General features: G+C 37.8%; 1 protein-coding gene across 7 annotated transcripts in view; it reads right to left on the reverse strand.

Annotated features, from left to right (window-relative positions):
* Positions 1–3,451: 3,451 nt before the first annotated feature.
* Positions 3,452–17,136, reverse strand: part of CENPE (centromere protein E) — a gene marked incomplete at its 5' end in the record, with an annotated part of 73,312 nt that continues 59,627 nt past the window's right edge. For 5 of the 7 annotated variants that reach the window (XM_082462730.1, XM_082462732.1, XM_082462731.1 and 2 more), the window contains 5 exons: positions 3,452–3,810; positions 6,531–6,817; positions 8,454–8,637; positions 10,504–10,601; positions 12,039–12,151. In XM_082462730.1, the coding sequence (XP_082318856.1) occupies positions 3,716–3,810; positions 6,531–6,817; positions 8,454–8,637; positions 10,504–10,601; positions 12,039–12,151 (777 nt within the window). In that variant the 3' untranslated portion in view covers positions 3,452–3,715. The remainder of the gene's footprint in view (positions 3,811–6,530; positions 6,818–8,453; positions 8,638–10,503; positions 10,602–12,038; positions 12,152–17,136) is intronic. The other 2 variants (XM_082462733.1, XM_082462729.1) reach the window with 1 other exon arrangement.

Raw genomic sequence — 17,136 nt, forward strand, 5'->3', positions numbered from 1 at the left:
GCATTTAAAACCATCAGTACAGTATGTTACATTTGTACTTAATGATTATTACAAATTCAGTTATAATGGATAGCAAATATTGCCCTTTAAAAATTAAAAAAAAAACCCCAAAACCCTGACCTAGTTTCTGCATGTCTTTGGTAACTGAACCTCATTGCCCTACTCTAGCTTCTAATGTTGGGTCTAATGATCTGTAACCACATCCAGCTGTGCTCCTTGCTTTAATAACAATCCCTTTCCTTTGACTTTTGAAGATTTTGGAATACACATTCTATGAACATGAAAGTTCTCTAATCAAGGCCAACTCTGATACTTTCAGAGCTGCATTTTTCTTGATGCAACTTTCTTCAGCCTCCCTTCTTCACCCACTGATGTTCAACAGTAATGGTTACTTTCCGACAGCCTGTCACATGGTAATGCAAATATTTGCTTAACCATCTGTATTGTCAGTGGACTAAATTTCTTCAAGGCTAGGGACTGTATCTTTTTCACCCTGTGATCAGCTCATATTGAAAGTATATGAGTTATTTGTTTTCCAAATACAATATGAGTTCCACAAAGGCAGTACCTTTTGGTGCCTAGACCAATGATAAGTTCATAGTAGATGGTCTTTTAATATTCGCTGAATATGAATGGTAGGCTCTCAGTAATAATTCTGCCAGGCTCAAGAACATGTTTCTTATGAACAATAAATATATTTTGTCTTCTCTGGTCCTAATTTTGCTTTTCAGATCATTTTAGTATTGTCTGACCATATTACTGCTTTTTAACCTTCTTGCAAGTTTCCATTGCTGATTTTCATTACCATTCCTTCACAAACACTCATCACAATATTGAAACTCAGATCATTAGAGGTTAGCAACATTCCAACATTGATGGAGGAACAGAAGTGCCAGCTCTCTTTCCCCGACAGACACCGACTTAACAACAATATATGGACCGAAATACTTTTTGAGAACTTCAGAAGCCCATTAAGAAATTGCAGTACCCTAGGTGAGGGCAAAGCTGAGGACAGCCACAGTGAAGTGGGTGAGAAGAGCCGTTTTTGACCTGCTACTACACCTCTCCCAGGCTAGCACAGCTTAGCCCCTGGCTCAGTTTCCCCATCATGGGGACTAGGGGGAAAGAGGAGAGTGGAAGACTCATCCAAAGTTCCAGCTTTTTGAGGGCTGCTTGAGTGACTGGCCACGCTCCCCTACTTGGAGTGCTGATGCAACCGGCACGGTTTGGCACCAGAGAGCCTGCCGTGCCATCAGAGGCTGGTGTGGCTCTGCACAGTCAGGACACGGTGCCCAGCTCGAAGCTTCATCCTTGAGAGGGAGGAAGAAGAGTAGAGTGTGTGTCTGGCGTTCCAGATTTTTGGATGGCTGCACAAGGGACTGGTTTGTGTTTCGCCTGACTTGGGGTGCTGATGTACTCTGGTTGCCTGAGGGCCAATGAGAAAAATGGACAGTGGGGTGGCTTCCTGCTGTAGCAACAAAGAACCTGCAGTACTGCAGACAGACACCAGAAGGAGGGAGAGGTTATGAGCTCCTGAAAAAGGCACTGGCAACCCTCTCGAGTTGGCAAGTCACACACACAAGCCCAGAGAAGTTGCAATCCCACCAAAAGGTTTCAGAGGACCCCAGCATCTATACATGAGCTCATTGATGGTGCTCCCCTGTACGAAGCTAGAAGAGGTGGCTGTTTTTTCAAATGCATAAAACCCAGCAAAAAGTCAGGAGGCACACAAAGAAACATGGCCCGTTCAAAGGAACAAAATAAATCTCCAGAAACCAGCTCCAAAGAAATGGCAATCTAAGAATTACCTATCAAAGAATTAAAAATAATAGTTTTAAACAAGCTCAATGATCTACAAGAGAATGCAGACAACTAAATGAAATCAGGAAAATGATGCATGAGCAAAATGAAAATATTCACAAATAAATAGAAACTATTAAAAAGAACCAAACAAAATCTGGCACTGAAGAATATAATAACCAAATTGAAAAAGTCACTAGAGGGGTTCAACAGCAGACTTGATCAAGCAGAAGAATCAACAAAGTGGAAGACAGGTCATTTGAAATTATCCAGTCAGAGAAGCAAAAAGAAAGAAAAAAGTGAAGAGAGCCTAAGGTACTTATGGGACACTAGCAAGTAGACCAGAAGAAGAGAGACGGGGACAAAGAGCTGATTTGAAGAAATCAATAATGGTTCCAAATTTCCCAAATCCAAGGAAGGAAATGGACATCCAAATTCAGAGAGTTAAGCAACATTCTGCTAGACTGGAAACCTGATGACTGATTATATTTTTAATGGCCTTTAAACTAGTTTTATTATTCAGGTGAATGTACCTACTAGACGTCGTAAAGAATCAAACCTGCAGTGCTGTTATAGTGTTCTGTTTGGGTAAGGGTGAAACGGAGAAACAGGCCAGGGGGAGAAGATTATAGGAGGGGACACTGTCCCCTCAGCCCTAGTGAATTCCTGTGACAGTATGTTAAGATAAGGGAAAATATCCAATCCAGACTTTAGAATGATGGCTATGATGCAATTCATAATCTCTTCCTTTGGATAAATATTCTTACCAAAGAGCCAAGAATGCCTTGAAATCACTAACTCTGTTCTGAACCTTAAGCATCTTGCTGTTCTATGTGGTTTTTCAAAGTTATATGCTATAAAATATCAAATACTCTCTAAAACGTAGTTCATAACCTCTTGTAGGGTCAGAGACCCCTCTGGGAGTATGATGAAAGCAAGTATGGACCTTAGTACTCTAGAAAAATGAATCCACACACAAAAGTTAACATTAAATTTCAGAGGTTTTACAGCCTACATGAGGTCCACCTTAGAATGCCTTACGTTATCTGTGGGGACCCCAGGTTTAGAAAACTTTGATGGAAACTCTGGTTGCTGTTTCCCCATGTCTAAAATGAAAGGGTAGAATAAATCTATGTGGTTCTTCCAGTTGGGAATTAATGTGCAATCGAGTACAAAGTCTAATAACAAACCAACCAATTTAGGGTGCTTGTATAGGGAGTGGGGTGGTTGGTAAAACACTGAAAAGTGAGAAACAACTTTTGTAGCTTATTACAGCAAAAGGAATATTAAAACTAGGAAATGAAGAGGTCGTATCACTTGCTATTCCTTAACAACCTAAGTGTGGAATGCATGTGTGTATTTTTAGAGCAAACTTCTGAAAGTCAACAAACCAGAAGAGAAGAGAGCCAAATATACCCTGAGTACCCCACCGAGAAACCATCAGTTAATATTACATGGTGCTGTCATTCAGAACTAAGCAAACGTTTATTGAATGTTTAAGGTACTAAAAAAAGGAGTCTGTAATTTTGTTAATTAAATGATGTTTCATATTAATTTATGAATCATGCTTTGGAACTCTCTCAGTCATACGTGGATAACTTTACATTAATAAAAAAGTATACATTTTATGTATACATGGAAAGATTGGAAATTTCCTTCAATAACTTTATTCTTTACAAAACATATAAATAAATAAAACTATTCAACTTCTAAAGGATTACCACATTCAAGAAGAAGGTATTGCTATCACCATTCTAAATTACGGGAATGAATCCCGTTCCTTCACCTTCCAATTCTACCGGGAAAGTGAAAACTGAACTGAAATTAAGTTGGCCTGTGACATCATCGCCAGTGATAAACACAGGCATTTCCAAACATGGAACGCTGGGCCCCCAGAAAAGTGACAGAGAGGAATCTACTGAGTCTTGCACTCGGGCACATCTTTTCCAGAGGAGGCACGCCAAGGACCTGGCTGGGGATCCACAGCCTCTGCTCCAGCAATTTGTTCTTCTGAGAGGAAAAAAAAAAAGAAAAAAAAATCAACAACAGAAGTAATCTTAGTAAAAACATACACAAATCCCAAATACAGCTAAAGTGAAAAGGATGTTTGGAGTAGAGATATAAGAAGAGATGTAAGAAGAATGAAACACAGCACTTAAACATGGTTCATTATTTTGCTTGCTAAAAAACTATATTTCACTTCAGCAGAGTTGAAGTTTTTTTTTTTTTTTAATAGATCTTTATTGGAGTATGATTGCTTCACAATAGTGTGTTAGTTTCAGAAGTTGAAGAAGTTTATTTCCCATTTTCTCATAAGATGAATTGTTAGAAAAACCATATTGTACATAAAACCAAGAAGTAATAAAGTCTTATTTGGAATTCATCAATTTGAGATTCAAAGTGAACCAAACAGATTAACTCAGTTAGATTTTCTTTCGCCCTATTTTTAGGGAAAAAAAATGGTGAGCTGTACAAATACTATGTATTTTAGAGAATATTTAGCCATCTTTAAAAAGTTTTCTTTGAGCCTTTAAAAAGCACTTCAACTGCATCTATCTGTTTATAAACAATATTTATTTTCAAATTATTACATTCATGAAAGTAAATCTAGAATAACTGGTCTTGGAAATTATCTTAGGTGTTGAGATAATATAAATTTCCTTTTATAATTAAAATTTTTTTAGACTGATATTTTACTAATTCAAGCTGAGACTATGTCCTTTAATTCGGAATTGGTCAGTTTTTGATTTATATATCCCTCCAGACTACTCTTCTATTTTACTTAAAAATTGTACCAGAGAGATCCACGTATTGATAAAAAGACTTAAGCATTTTTATTTGAGGTTGGATTACTTCATATTATGCACGTGCCTTTGGCACTGTCAGATAAAAATCAAAAGGTGATTATAAAACTTTATCAGTTTTTGAATAGACCCTTCTAAAATGGTGTGTGTGTGTGTGTATACAGCAAAAGTTCTGCGGAAGTGTTAGCTAATGGAAGGTCCTCAAATGTTTGTTACATACTGTTCAATGAAGTGAACAGTTCAAAATTTTTTCCAAATTGCGTTGTTCCTTCCTATATCTCTAACAGCACTGTCAGAGTGCTGACGTGATCCAATTCTGACGTGTAGTTGATGAGAACGGACTGATTCCTTCTTTGTCACAGAGTTCTCATAAACCCTGGTAACCTTTGCTCAGAGCTTTAAATGATCTCTGGCAGCTGCCTCTCTTAATGTACAGTTTGTTGCTTTAGGTTTCTACAAGTGCATAAAAGCGTGTTTCTGAGAGGCAGATACACTGTCACAAAGGGCTGTGGCCATACACACGTGGGCACATGATAAATGCTATGTGGTGAGAAAGACTGAGAAACGCCATATTACAGAGCTTCTCCTGACACGTTCCCCACCTCTGTGTATAGCACCTCCGCAGAGCTGGGGGCGATCCCTGACTCCACCCCAGGCCATCCGATCACGCACCTAGCACTGCTCATTTTGCCCCCAAATCTCTCCCATCTGTCCACGTCTCTCCATCTCCATTGCACCTGCCCAGGTTCATGCTGTCACCCTTGCCCAGGCAACTGTCAAACTCTTGCTCCTATGATTTGTTGGTTACCTAACAGCTGAGGTAATGTTTTCAAAGTTTACAAGTCATCATGTTCCCCTGCTATTGTTTAAAGTCTTCCAACGGCTTCCTCTAGATGCCTACAGGATCAAGTTTAAATTCCTTTACACTATCTACAAAGTCCTGCATGTCTGGCTCTGAGCTCTCTCTTTGGCTTCACTGACTACATCCACAGAAGCCTGTGCTCCTTGTGCTCTGGCCACAGCATATTTCTTTCAATCCTTCCCCTGACTGTGGTCCCTCCTACCCTGACTGCGGCTGTCACTGTTCCATCTGCCTGAAACGCTTTTCCCTACCCTTTTTGTTAAGCTAACTCACATTAACCTCCTAGATCTCAGTTCCCTTTTTCAAGGAAGACTTCTGTAATATTTAAAAAACAACAACCTATTATAAGTCTCATAGCCTTTTGCACTCTAGAATTTTACCTTTTTTGGTCACTTGATTACTGTCTATACCTGTTAGACTGTAAGCTCTAAGAGGGCAGGGACCATATCTGGTTTTGCTTATTAATGTACCATTAGGGTCTAATATGTGACACAGAGTTGAAATAAAAAAATTCTGTTGATTAAATGAATAAGTAAATGATACAAGTCTATGATCTGGCTTGCGTAAAATGAATATAATCCTAGAGGAAATACTGGCCTATTGAATTGATAAGAAAGTCTTTTTCAGTAAAACTGGTTTTGTTTATAAGGTAGTATCTTTATGTCCTTGGGACAGTTGCTTGTCCATTCCAGGGAAAAGCTGAGGGTTTAAGAGGCAAACTTCACTTGGGGTTGTTTTCTTGTATTTCTAAAGAAATAATATCTTATTTTCAGATTTGATTTGCTAAGCAATGGCTCACAAATAGAATTTTTACATACCAAAGGAAAGAAAAAAAAAAAAAGGCTTCACTTGGGGTAAAAAGTGACTACTGCACTTCAGAGCTGTGCTTTGGAGAAACTTTCTCCCACAGAAATAGCCATGAAGTCTGGGCACTGTGAGCCTGACCAACGCCATCCTCTCTTGTCTACACCTGCCCTGTGGGGACCACATATTAAAGAGAGGTTCCAACCATTATCCGCCCCCCATCCCCGCCCCATTTCCAAGCAACCAGTGTATTTACCTACCTGGGCAAAGGCCTAAACTTGAGTTATCAAAATAGTGAACTGGAGGAGGTACCGGCAAAGACTTTGATCGGCTATCAAAAAACCAGGATTTTGGCGATTCCTTTGGCACAGGATCTTGTAAATTCCGTTCCTTGCATTGAGATGACATATGTTGTCTCTTTTTAGAGGCTGTTCCAGTCACTTTAGGAGACTTTGGAGAATTCTCACAAGTTACTTCTTGGTGAGCCTCTCTTTTAAGGGTTCTCTCCTTCCACGTGTTGACCTCACTGGAAAGATGATGATTATTGCTTAAATGTGAGGGGTCAGGGCAGGGCGGGGGGGTGGAGGTGGAGAAAAAAGGAGACCATAAGACTGCAATTCCTACAACGTACTCACGTTTAAGTTAAAAAAAAAAAATTGCTTTAAATTGTGGTAAAATATACATAACCTATAATTTACCATTTTATCATATTTATAGTTAAGTTTCAACCTAATGCTTCCTGTTTGGACTGTTTCCACAGTTCAGAAAATGAAATGAGGTCAGTATAATTTAAGTAATTGTAATAAACCTCCATAATCATGGAGTTTTGAAAAGAAAGCTCAGAGCATGACATCAGGTTTTTAAACAAATCAGTGATATCGTCCAGAGGTTTACCTGTTGATAATTTGGGGCCATAATTTGATAAATCAGTCTGGGTAGATGATTCTAATGTACCTTTGTTATTTTAAAAGAAATAATTCATGGTGCTTTTCTGGATTAGTTACAGTCTTGCTTCTCACAGGAAATGCCACCAGCGTTTCTCCAGTTTCTCCAGAGAGAAACCTGGGCAACCATCCCAGGGGCCCTTGTCTCCTTTATGTGAGCCAAGTCTGTTGATACAACCTCATACTTATTTCTCAAATTCGTTTCCTTATTTTTATCTGCATTGGCACCATTCCAGTCCATGCCAAAATTATCTTTTGCTTGGACAACAATAAACACATTCCTACATTGGGGCCTCCTATACCGTGATGCTATCTGATCTCAGCAGGCCTTGGCTTAAAATCCTCCAGTGGAGTTAATCCTTCCATTACATTTAGGATACCACCCAAACGTCCTCCCAGTGACCTCTGGGGCCTGTGTAACCTGGACCAGTTACCTCTGGCATCTCATCTTGCACTTCACTGTCTCAGTCTCTATGCCCTGGCCACAGTGGATGTCTTTCAGTTCCACCAGCTGGTCACTCTTCTTGACTCAAAGCCTGTGCACATGCTGTTCCCTCAGCCTAGAAGGCTTACCCACCTCTCCTTTCACCTGGCCTAATTTCTACTCATTTTTCACATCCAGTCTTAAAGATTAGTCTCTTGATCACCACCTCTCCCCATACCTAGATAAGGTTTGATCCCTCTGTGATATACCCTTTCATAATGTCCTATTTTTTGTTGTTGCTGTTTGCTTGATAGCACTCATTACAAAGGATTAGTTATTTGTGGAATTATTTGTTTAATGCCTATTTTTCTCCTATTGTCTCATTGGTAGAGGTTAGCACAAGATTCTAGTCTTTGTTAGAAGCCAAATAATTAAATTTGTCAGAACTGTTTATAAAGTAAAACTAAGTAGGCTACGATAATGGACCTAAGGGGTTCCTCCTTGAGTAAGAGCCTCATTGACTTGGGTATATGGACTTGTGGTATATTTAAGCTGTTCCCTCAAAGATCTTTCTTTACTTCCTAGTTCTCAGCTTAGTTAAACATAGGTCAGTTGATAGATAGCCAACATCTGGAATGGTGCTACCATATTTTTATGCCTTTTAAAAAAGACATAGTTTATGAAACTTAAAAATTACTTTCTCCGTATGTGTGAAGGATTGCCAACTGCAAAAGCTATTTATGTATGTGTCTATATCATCCTCCCCGACATGTAAGACGTAAGTATAATTTCTATATCGTGTGAGCAGATCTTACCTTAACAGCTCATTCTTTTGCTTTATTAGCTGTTCATTTTGCTGCTTTAACTTGGAAACTTCCTTTTCCAGCCGTATATACTCACTCTTCAGGATAAGAGCTTTCGTGCTTTGTACAATGCCACTGCCACCTCCACAGGTGAAGGGTTTATTTGAAGGCTGAGGATCAGCGTGTTCTGATACCACTGCGGGAGGCAAAAATACAGACAGGTGATAATTTTAGTAGTTCCAAATAAAGAAATAAAGAAAACATTATGAAAGGTAGTAAGTCACTATAAAAACCAATACACCACCATCTCCCTGGAAGTCATCCTTGCCCACCTCCTTCTCCCTTAACCTCACACGGCTATTTGGTCATCAATTCTAAACAGCTCTCGAATCCTCCTGCTTCTCTCCACCCACCAATTCCATTCTCATAATCCTGCGGAGATCGTTCACCATCACTGTAGTAGTAACAATCCTCCCCAGAGCTGTCCTCCATTGATCTATCTTCTATAGCAGTAGAATCACCTGGCGGGCTTCTTCCTACAGTGTGTGTGGGGTCCACCCCCGTCATTCAGTGCATCACAAGTATTCAACACATAACTGTTCACTAGATAAACCTTAGAATGATATTAGAGCATATATTATTAAGTATTCTACACTGTGTGTGTAAAAGTAATGTAAGGAACTGTTCTGTAAATTTTAGATAAAACTGCATACAAATGTGAGGTGCTTATGAAATAGAATAATCCACTGGGTCACTCACGATTTATAAAAGGGGGGAAAGGTGTGTGTGGGGAAGATACTCAATGTCCATTTCCTTTTGAATTATTCTGAATTCAGGGACAATATGTACCTGAAAGTAACTTACAAATCAAGAGTAATTATCCTGACCCTTCTGTAACAACAAGGAATCCTCAGTTCTATTTTATCCCTTAAAGTTTTCCAGATAGGAGCTGTGATCATCTTTAACACTATCTCTAATTCTTTTTTTTAAATGAGTGGACAATAATACACATAAATATCATCTTACATTTGCTTGACCTTTAGAATTTTCAGTGTGCTTGCACACACAACTTTTAGTTTGATCCTTATTATATACATTGTTCAATGCTTGTCTTACTATACAAAGCTGCCCCAAATACTGTTCAGCATTTTCTCTTTTCAAATGAAATATAAGAGATAGAAATACAAAAAAAGGTATAGTTTGAGAGATATATATGCAGAAATTTGATCATTAAACTTAAAGACTGTTCCTAAGATAAATTTCAAAAAGTTTGCAAGTATGCATCAACTCTATATTTTCAGTATTAAGGACAAGTAGGATAATATTTAGTTATCTTTACTGTGAACTGATAATATTTTTACTGTGCACATGGTTACAATCTATTAAGACATATGCTTGTATTTTTATTGGGAAGTGTACTTCTACCCTGATAGTTAAGTCATTCTTTTGCAGTGCTGAAGATATCTTCACTAATAGGTAAAGATCTGATTATGCAAAAGTAAAATTTGTATTTTCTAAAAATCTATAATGGATAGACAGTTAAGATTACAGTAAACTAAGGAGATGTCACAGGATAAATATGAGCCCAATGAATTCATTTTAAAAATAGTTTTTTCTTGGGGCTTCCCTGGTGGCACAGTGGTTAAGAATCTGCCTGCCAATGCAGGGGACACGGGTTCGAGACCTGGTCTGGGAAGATCCCACATGCTGCGGAGCAGCTAAGCCTGTGCACCACAACTACTGAGCCTGTGCTCTAGAGCCTGTGAGCCACAGCTACTGAGCCCACGTGCCACAACTACTGAAGCCCGCGCGCCTAGAGCCCGTGCTCCACAACAAGAGAAACCACCGCAATGAGAAGCCCGTGCACTGCAACCAGAGAAAAACCCGCATGCTGCTGCAACAAAGACCCAATGCAGCCAAAAAAATAAAAATAGTTCTTTCTAAATCAGTGATTAACTTAGCTTTATTTTTGACTATCATACCTGTAATAGCAGTCTTCAAAATATGTAAGTGTATTGAAGTAAAATGGAAAGATCGGGAAATATCAGCATTTTCTACTTACTTGAGGTATCTTGGGCCTGTTGATTTCTTCTAAGATTTTCTCTCAATAGCCTTATAACTTCTTTTTGATATTCCACAGTGGTTTTTGTCAAAGCGATTCTATTAAGAATAACAGAAATATGTAAAAGCCCAGAAACTAATTTTTAATGAAGGAACAAACACAACTGCTGTCAAGAATTTTCTAATAAGACACATCACATCAACACAATGTCCTGGTAGCAGTAGATGAGCCCTCATGATACCCTCCTGGTATCATGCACCTCACAGCTATAACACCACCAAATTGGAAGTATTCTGTTTGGTTGCAGCAGCAATTGTTTTTAACATTGAGAAATCAATTCTTTTTAAATTTCTGGAAGCCCAATAGCTATTAACTGGATAGTGTGTAAAATTATATCTGGGGGCACCATAAAATAAATAATTGGTCTGTTACCATGAGGTCCTAGAAATACCTTGAAGGTACAACAATTATCAGAGCATGAAAGCAAAAAGCAGCTTCCTTTCTACATTGTCAGGAAAGCAAACCCTGGCTGCAGCTCTGGTCTAAGGTGATACAGTCAAAGGTCAAATTCTACTCATTGTTCCCTCGTAGAGAAATTTTGTGAACTGTTTGCTTAAGCATTAATCAGCAATGATAAATCAGCAATGATACTCTGCTTTTCTTAGAGGCTGACAGTATCTGCCCATTCTATTCTATAAGTAAAATTGCTTTTTATAATGAAGATCTTAATAGACCTAAGTTTCACTTCTTATCACCGGAAGCCTGGTTAGAACGAATGAAGATTCAGAGTGCTACATTTTAGGCAAAATTAGATATCATCATTAGATATTTATTAAAGATTTATAGGAAGAATTAAAAGTGTTAGGAACCAGAAGGGATCTTACAAAATCCTTTAATATAAACCTATCCTTTTATTGATTATGAATGTGAGGCCCAGAGAGATTAAATAGCTTGTGTAAGGTGATATATTCATTAGAGGCAACATATTTCTAATTTAGTTTCCCTGACACTGGCTAATGTTCTTTTCATTATGCTATACCACAAAGAACTTGAGGCATGCTGTTACGTATGTAGTACTATATATAAACAAATCAATAAAAAGAGGATATGCTCTTGGGCATTAGGTATTATAATTTAAAAGGAAATACAACTTTTTCATAAAAACACGATGGGAAGAACAAATAAAATTAAAAGAACCAACAGAGACCTTAGTCAAGTGCTAAATACACCACAGGTTCTTAACATTTACTCTCAAGCATAAAAAGGATATTTTAAAGCTATTTATATATGATTGAGCAAGAAGCATCCAAAGACATAGTGTGTTAGTAATCAGAATTGTGCTTATTTTAAAAACTTTGCATATGTAATGAGAATTTAATAGATTTAAAATCTGTGAATGTTTGTATTTATATTTTTAAAAAGCAATAAAAATATTTTCATATATTTTAAAAAGTTAACTAATACAAAGAAATTTATATAGTTTTGAAAGGAAATTTAAGCTTTTAAAGTCATGTTCAATTAAGGCAAAGACATACTCCTTTTCAAACTCCTTGGCATTTTTCATCTTCTCTAGGTCTATTTTCACCAGCTTCATTTTGAGCTCTTCGATTTCTTCTTTATAGGGCTTAGCTCCTAAAGCAACTTTGTCCTAAATTTTTTAGAGAAAAGAAAAATAAAATAATTTTAGAGCAGTTCTGAAGAGTTGTTAACTGCCTTGATCTGGTAGAAACATTTTAAAACAGCAATCTTCAAATATATGAAAAGCAGGGAAGGCACAAATTTTAACACTGAAATGAATAACAAATAGATATATGATGTGAAGTATAACTTGAAGCTCTTGGAAGCTAATACGTACTTAGAAAACATATGACTTTTGTTTCTTAAAACAATTTTTTTCCCAATTTAAAAACAATCTACCTAAACAAATGAAACAAAGGTTGAAAACAATGAAATGGGCAGACGAAGGTTAATCAGGAAAATGAAAGAAAAAAATGTCAGAACAGCAATATAAATATCAAACTAGAACTGAATTTAAGGCACAAAGTATTATGTAGCATTGTTGAGGATATTTTGTAGTCAAAGATGGTTCAATCCAGTGATATATCTACTTTCTACTCAGAGAAATAAAAATCCGTACATAAATCTTTTTTTTTTAATGAATAGATTTCATTTTCAAAGTAATTTTAGGCTTATGGAAAAATTGAGCAGAGAGTACACAGAGTTCCCATATACTGTGCCCTCCCCCTGCCCCAACTCTCCTGTTGTAACATAACATATTAATGTGGTATATTTGTTACAAATGATGAGCCAATATTGATACATTACTATTAACTAAAGTTCATAGTTTACATTAGGGTTTTATTGTTTGTATTGTATATTCTATGGGTTTTAACACTTGTATAATGACGTGTGTTCATCATTACTCTATCATACAGAATAGTTTCACTGCCCTAAAAACCCCCTGCACTCCACCTATCCATCCTTCTTCCCTCCCTCCCCTTAAACTGTTGGCAATTACTGATCTTTTTACTGTTTCCCTAGTTTTGCCTTTTCCAGAATGTCATATGGCTGGAATCATCCAGTATGTAGCCTTTTTGAATTGGCTTATTTTAATTAACAATACGCATTTAAGATTCCTCCACGTCTTTCTGTGGCTTGAGAGCTCACTTCTTATTACTGCTGAATAAATTGCTCTTTTTATTGCTGTACCACAGCCACACAGTGGAATACTATTAGATATTGAATACAAAAATAAACCCATCTAAATAGGAACCCAGAGAGCTCTCTATTCCTCTAGGCTTTCCCACTCCAACCCCCATAAAAACATCTGTACACACACAATGGCTAGCAAAGACTAAAAAGATGCAAAGCTTCTAAAAATGACAGATGCTCAGCTCAAGGAGGTTGATGACTGGGTCAGAGGAACCCACTGTTTGCTCAGTCAGAGCACCAGTTCACTACCCAGGCCTTCCGGACCAGACGCTGATATCAGGGACTCCCTGGGCGTGTGTCTGGCTGAAGTGGTGTCAGTTTCCTAAGAAACTGCCAAACTTTCCTGCAAAGTAGCTGTGCTATTTGCATTCTGCCATGATGACTGAACGTTCCTGTTGCTCCACATCCTCACCAGCATCAAGCGTTGTCAGTGTTTTGAATTTTGGCTGTTATGGAATTTTGAGATACCATAGGTGTGTAGTGTTATTCTTGTCATTTTGATTTTCAATTCTGTAATGACATGATGTTGAGCCTCTTTTCTTATGTTTATTTGCCATGTGTCTGTCTTCTTTGGTGGGGTGTCTATTCAGATTTGTGGCCTGTTTTTTAATCGGGTTGTTTGTTCTCTTATTATATTTAGTTTTAAGAGTTCTTTGTATATTCTGGATAACAGTCCTTTATCAGATACGTTTTGCAAACATTTTTCTCCCAGTCTATGGTTTGCCTTTCACAGGGCAAATGTTTTTAATTTAAATAAGTCCAACTTATCAATTTTTTCTTTCACGGATCGTGTTCTTGGTGTCGTGCCTAAAAAAGTCATCGCCAAACCCAAGGTCAGCTACTTTTTCTCCTGTCTCATCTTCTAGGAGTTTCCTAGTTCTGTGTTTTATGTTTAGGTTTATGATCAATTGAGTTAATTTTTGTGAAAGGTGTAAGGTCTGTGTCAAGCCTTGTTTTTTCGCTTGTGAATGTGCAATTGGTCCAGCACCATTAGTTGATAAGATTATCCTTTTCCACTGAACCACTGAATTGCCTTTGTTCTTTTGTCAAAGATCAGTTGACTGTATTTGTGTGGGTCTATTTCTGTGCCCTCTATTCTATTCCATTGATCTATTTGTCTATATACTGTTTTAAAAATTCAAAGAACTCCAAAAACAATTATCCATTTATGATATCAAAATTTTTTTTAATATATTCTATAAGTGCAGAAGTTACAGTAACGTTTTACCACAATATAATGAAATAAATTAGTCATATATAACATTGTTTAAAATAATTCTTATGTAAAAAAAATCAAAATTGGAAATACTGCCTTAGAAATGAAAGACAATAAGAATTCCATATCTCAAACGTTTGGCATGTGATGAAAGCTGAACTCAAGACATACCGATCACCTTAAATAGTTTTCCTAATAAACTGAAAATACAATTTTTAGTTAACATGATCTATTTATCCTCTATATTTTAGATGGATTCTGTTAAGAAATTTTCCTTGTTCTACCAGAAAAAGAATTCCTTTGAGAGTATGAATTAAATTACATCAAATTTAGAAATTAATTTGGGAAAAACTGATGGATGTACAGTATTTAGGTTCCAAAACAGGAAATGGCAAGTTTCAAATCTTAAACCACACGTTCTCCTATATTACTCTATGAAGTTTTGTTGTTCCTTTCATATATGTTTTCCTCATCTTTTGTTTAGTCTTCAAGCACTTTATTTTAGATTCTGTGGCCATTATAAGATTTTTTTCCTGTTGTGTAGGATGTCCATAAAGTTCTAGTGCAGTTTAAATTTTTAACAAATTCACTGCTATTTGACATAAACAATTTGTAAAGATACAACAGAGGAAAAATATAAAGATTTAAATGAAATTGTTAATGATTCATTTGTTCAAACTACTTTCTTCCATATTCCATTAATAAACCCTACATTATATTGGATAGGTATTTTCAAATAGTGGTAAATAGTTTTTAATTTTTTTATTATGCCAACTCTTGAGTTACATGCAAAAGACTGCATTTTATAGAATATTTATATAATACACAGAAACAAATTTTTCAAAAATTCAAACTGTACAAAGATTGTTATGGATACCCTGTATTTTGCTTTCTTTCCCCAAGGGTGCTGTACAAGACCCCCCAGACCCCGCTATATTATCTAAATGGTTACTTCTGGTATGCAGGAAAGATACTTGTCTCTCCATAATATAGGTATCAATCTATACTGAATGTGAAGTTTGCTGCTCACTCCCTCTTTCTTTATGCCCTTTCTTCACTTATATGAGGAAATCAGAACCACTCTCTCTTGCCTCCCACCTGCCCCTCTTTCTCTTTTACGCACGCCTGCTCCATCTCAGTATCTTTTAGTTACTCCACATCTCTTCTCCATATGTTCATGCTCCCATCTAGTCTCATGACTTTTATATGCTGACAATTCCCCAGACTTACACCTCAAGTTTAGATCTCTCTCTCTCTCTCTCAGAGTCACATATCCAACTGCCTAAGACATATCTCAGCTTGGGTGTCCCCAATAGGCATTTCAAATTCAGCGTGCTCAAAACTGAACTCTGAGTCTGCTCCCATGTTTTCAAACTTGCTCTTCTGGTAGTCTTTTCTATCTCCATAAACGGCAAGTCCTTCTTCCAGTTGCCCAGGCCAAAAACTAGGGAAATCATCTCTGACTCCAAGAAATATGAGAGGAAGAGATGTGTGCCACTTCTGGGCCAGAGGCTTTGAGACTAGAGATTTTAAGATATTTTAGCTTCTCTATCTTGTCCCTTTCCTGTGAGCCCAAGCATGGACAGCTTACAACCTGGCTTTAACCACTAAGATGAAAACAGCACCCAAGGGCGTGGCAGAGAAACAAGATGGGAGAGATGTGGGCCTCTGATTGATCATGTGGAATGAAGCCATCCCCCAGCCTGGAACTCAGGCTTTTATATGAGTTAGAGAAATAACCTTCCATCTTATTTGAGCCATTGCATTTTTGGTTCCCTCTGCTGTAGCAGCTAGCATGTCACACTAACGCACCCTTCTGTATTCTGTCTTCAAAGGGCAATTTAAAAAAAATTAAGTAAGACCATAATATCCTTTAGCCAAAATCCTCTGATGATTTCCCATCTCACCCAGAATAAAAACCAAAGTAGTCTGCAAGACCCCTTATGAGTTGATTCTCTGCTACTTCTCACCTTATTTCCCACCTCTATTCTCTTGCTCACTCTGCTCAGGAGACAGTGGCTTTCTTGTGGTTTCTTAAACATGTCTAGACTGTTTCTGTGTTGAAGCCTTTGTGTTTGCTATTTCCTTTGCCTAGAAGGCCCTCTTCCTACCACATCACTCCACTCACCCCATCACTTCATGTCACCTTAAAGGTGTGGCTCTCCTCAATGCCCTTTTATTTTTTTAAATTTTTATTTATTTATTTATGGCTGTGTTGGGTCTTCGTTTCTGTGTGAGGGCTTTCTCTAGTTGTGGCAAGTGGGGGCCACTCTTCATCGCGGTGCGCGGGCCTCTCTATCACGGCCTCTCTTGTTGTGGAGCACAGGCTCCAGACGCGCAGGCTCAGTAATTGTGGCTCACGGGCCTAGTTGCTCCGTGGCACGTGGGATCCTCCCAGACCAGGGCTTGAACCCGTGTCCCCTGCATTGGCAGGCAGATTCTCAATCACTGCGCCACCAGGGAAGCCCTCAATGCCCTTTTATAAAGTCACATCTCTTTCCCTTATACCCCAACTCTCACTCAGTATCCATGTACCCTTGTCTGGCTTAATTTTTTTCCATTGCACTTTTCACCATTTGACACACATATATACTTCATTATTTTCTGTCTTCCTGAACAAGAACATAAACTCCTTGAAGGAAGGGAGAAACTTCTATTTTTTTTTCCCATTGCTGTATACATGGCATCTAGAACAATGACCAACA

This window comes from Balaenoptera physalus (genome assembly GCF_965194825.1).
Source record: "Balaenoptera physalus genome assembly, chromosome: 5".
NCBI lineage: Eukaryota > Metazoa > Chordata > Mammalia > Artiodactyla > Balaenopteridae > Balaenoptera > Balaenoptera physalus.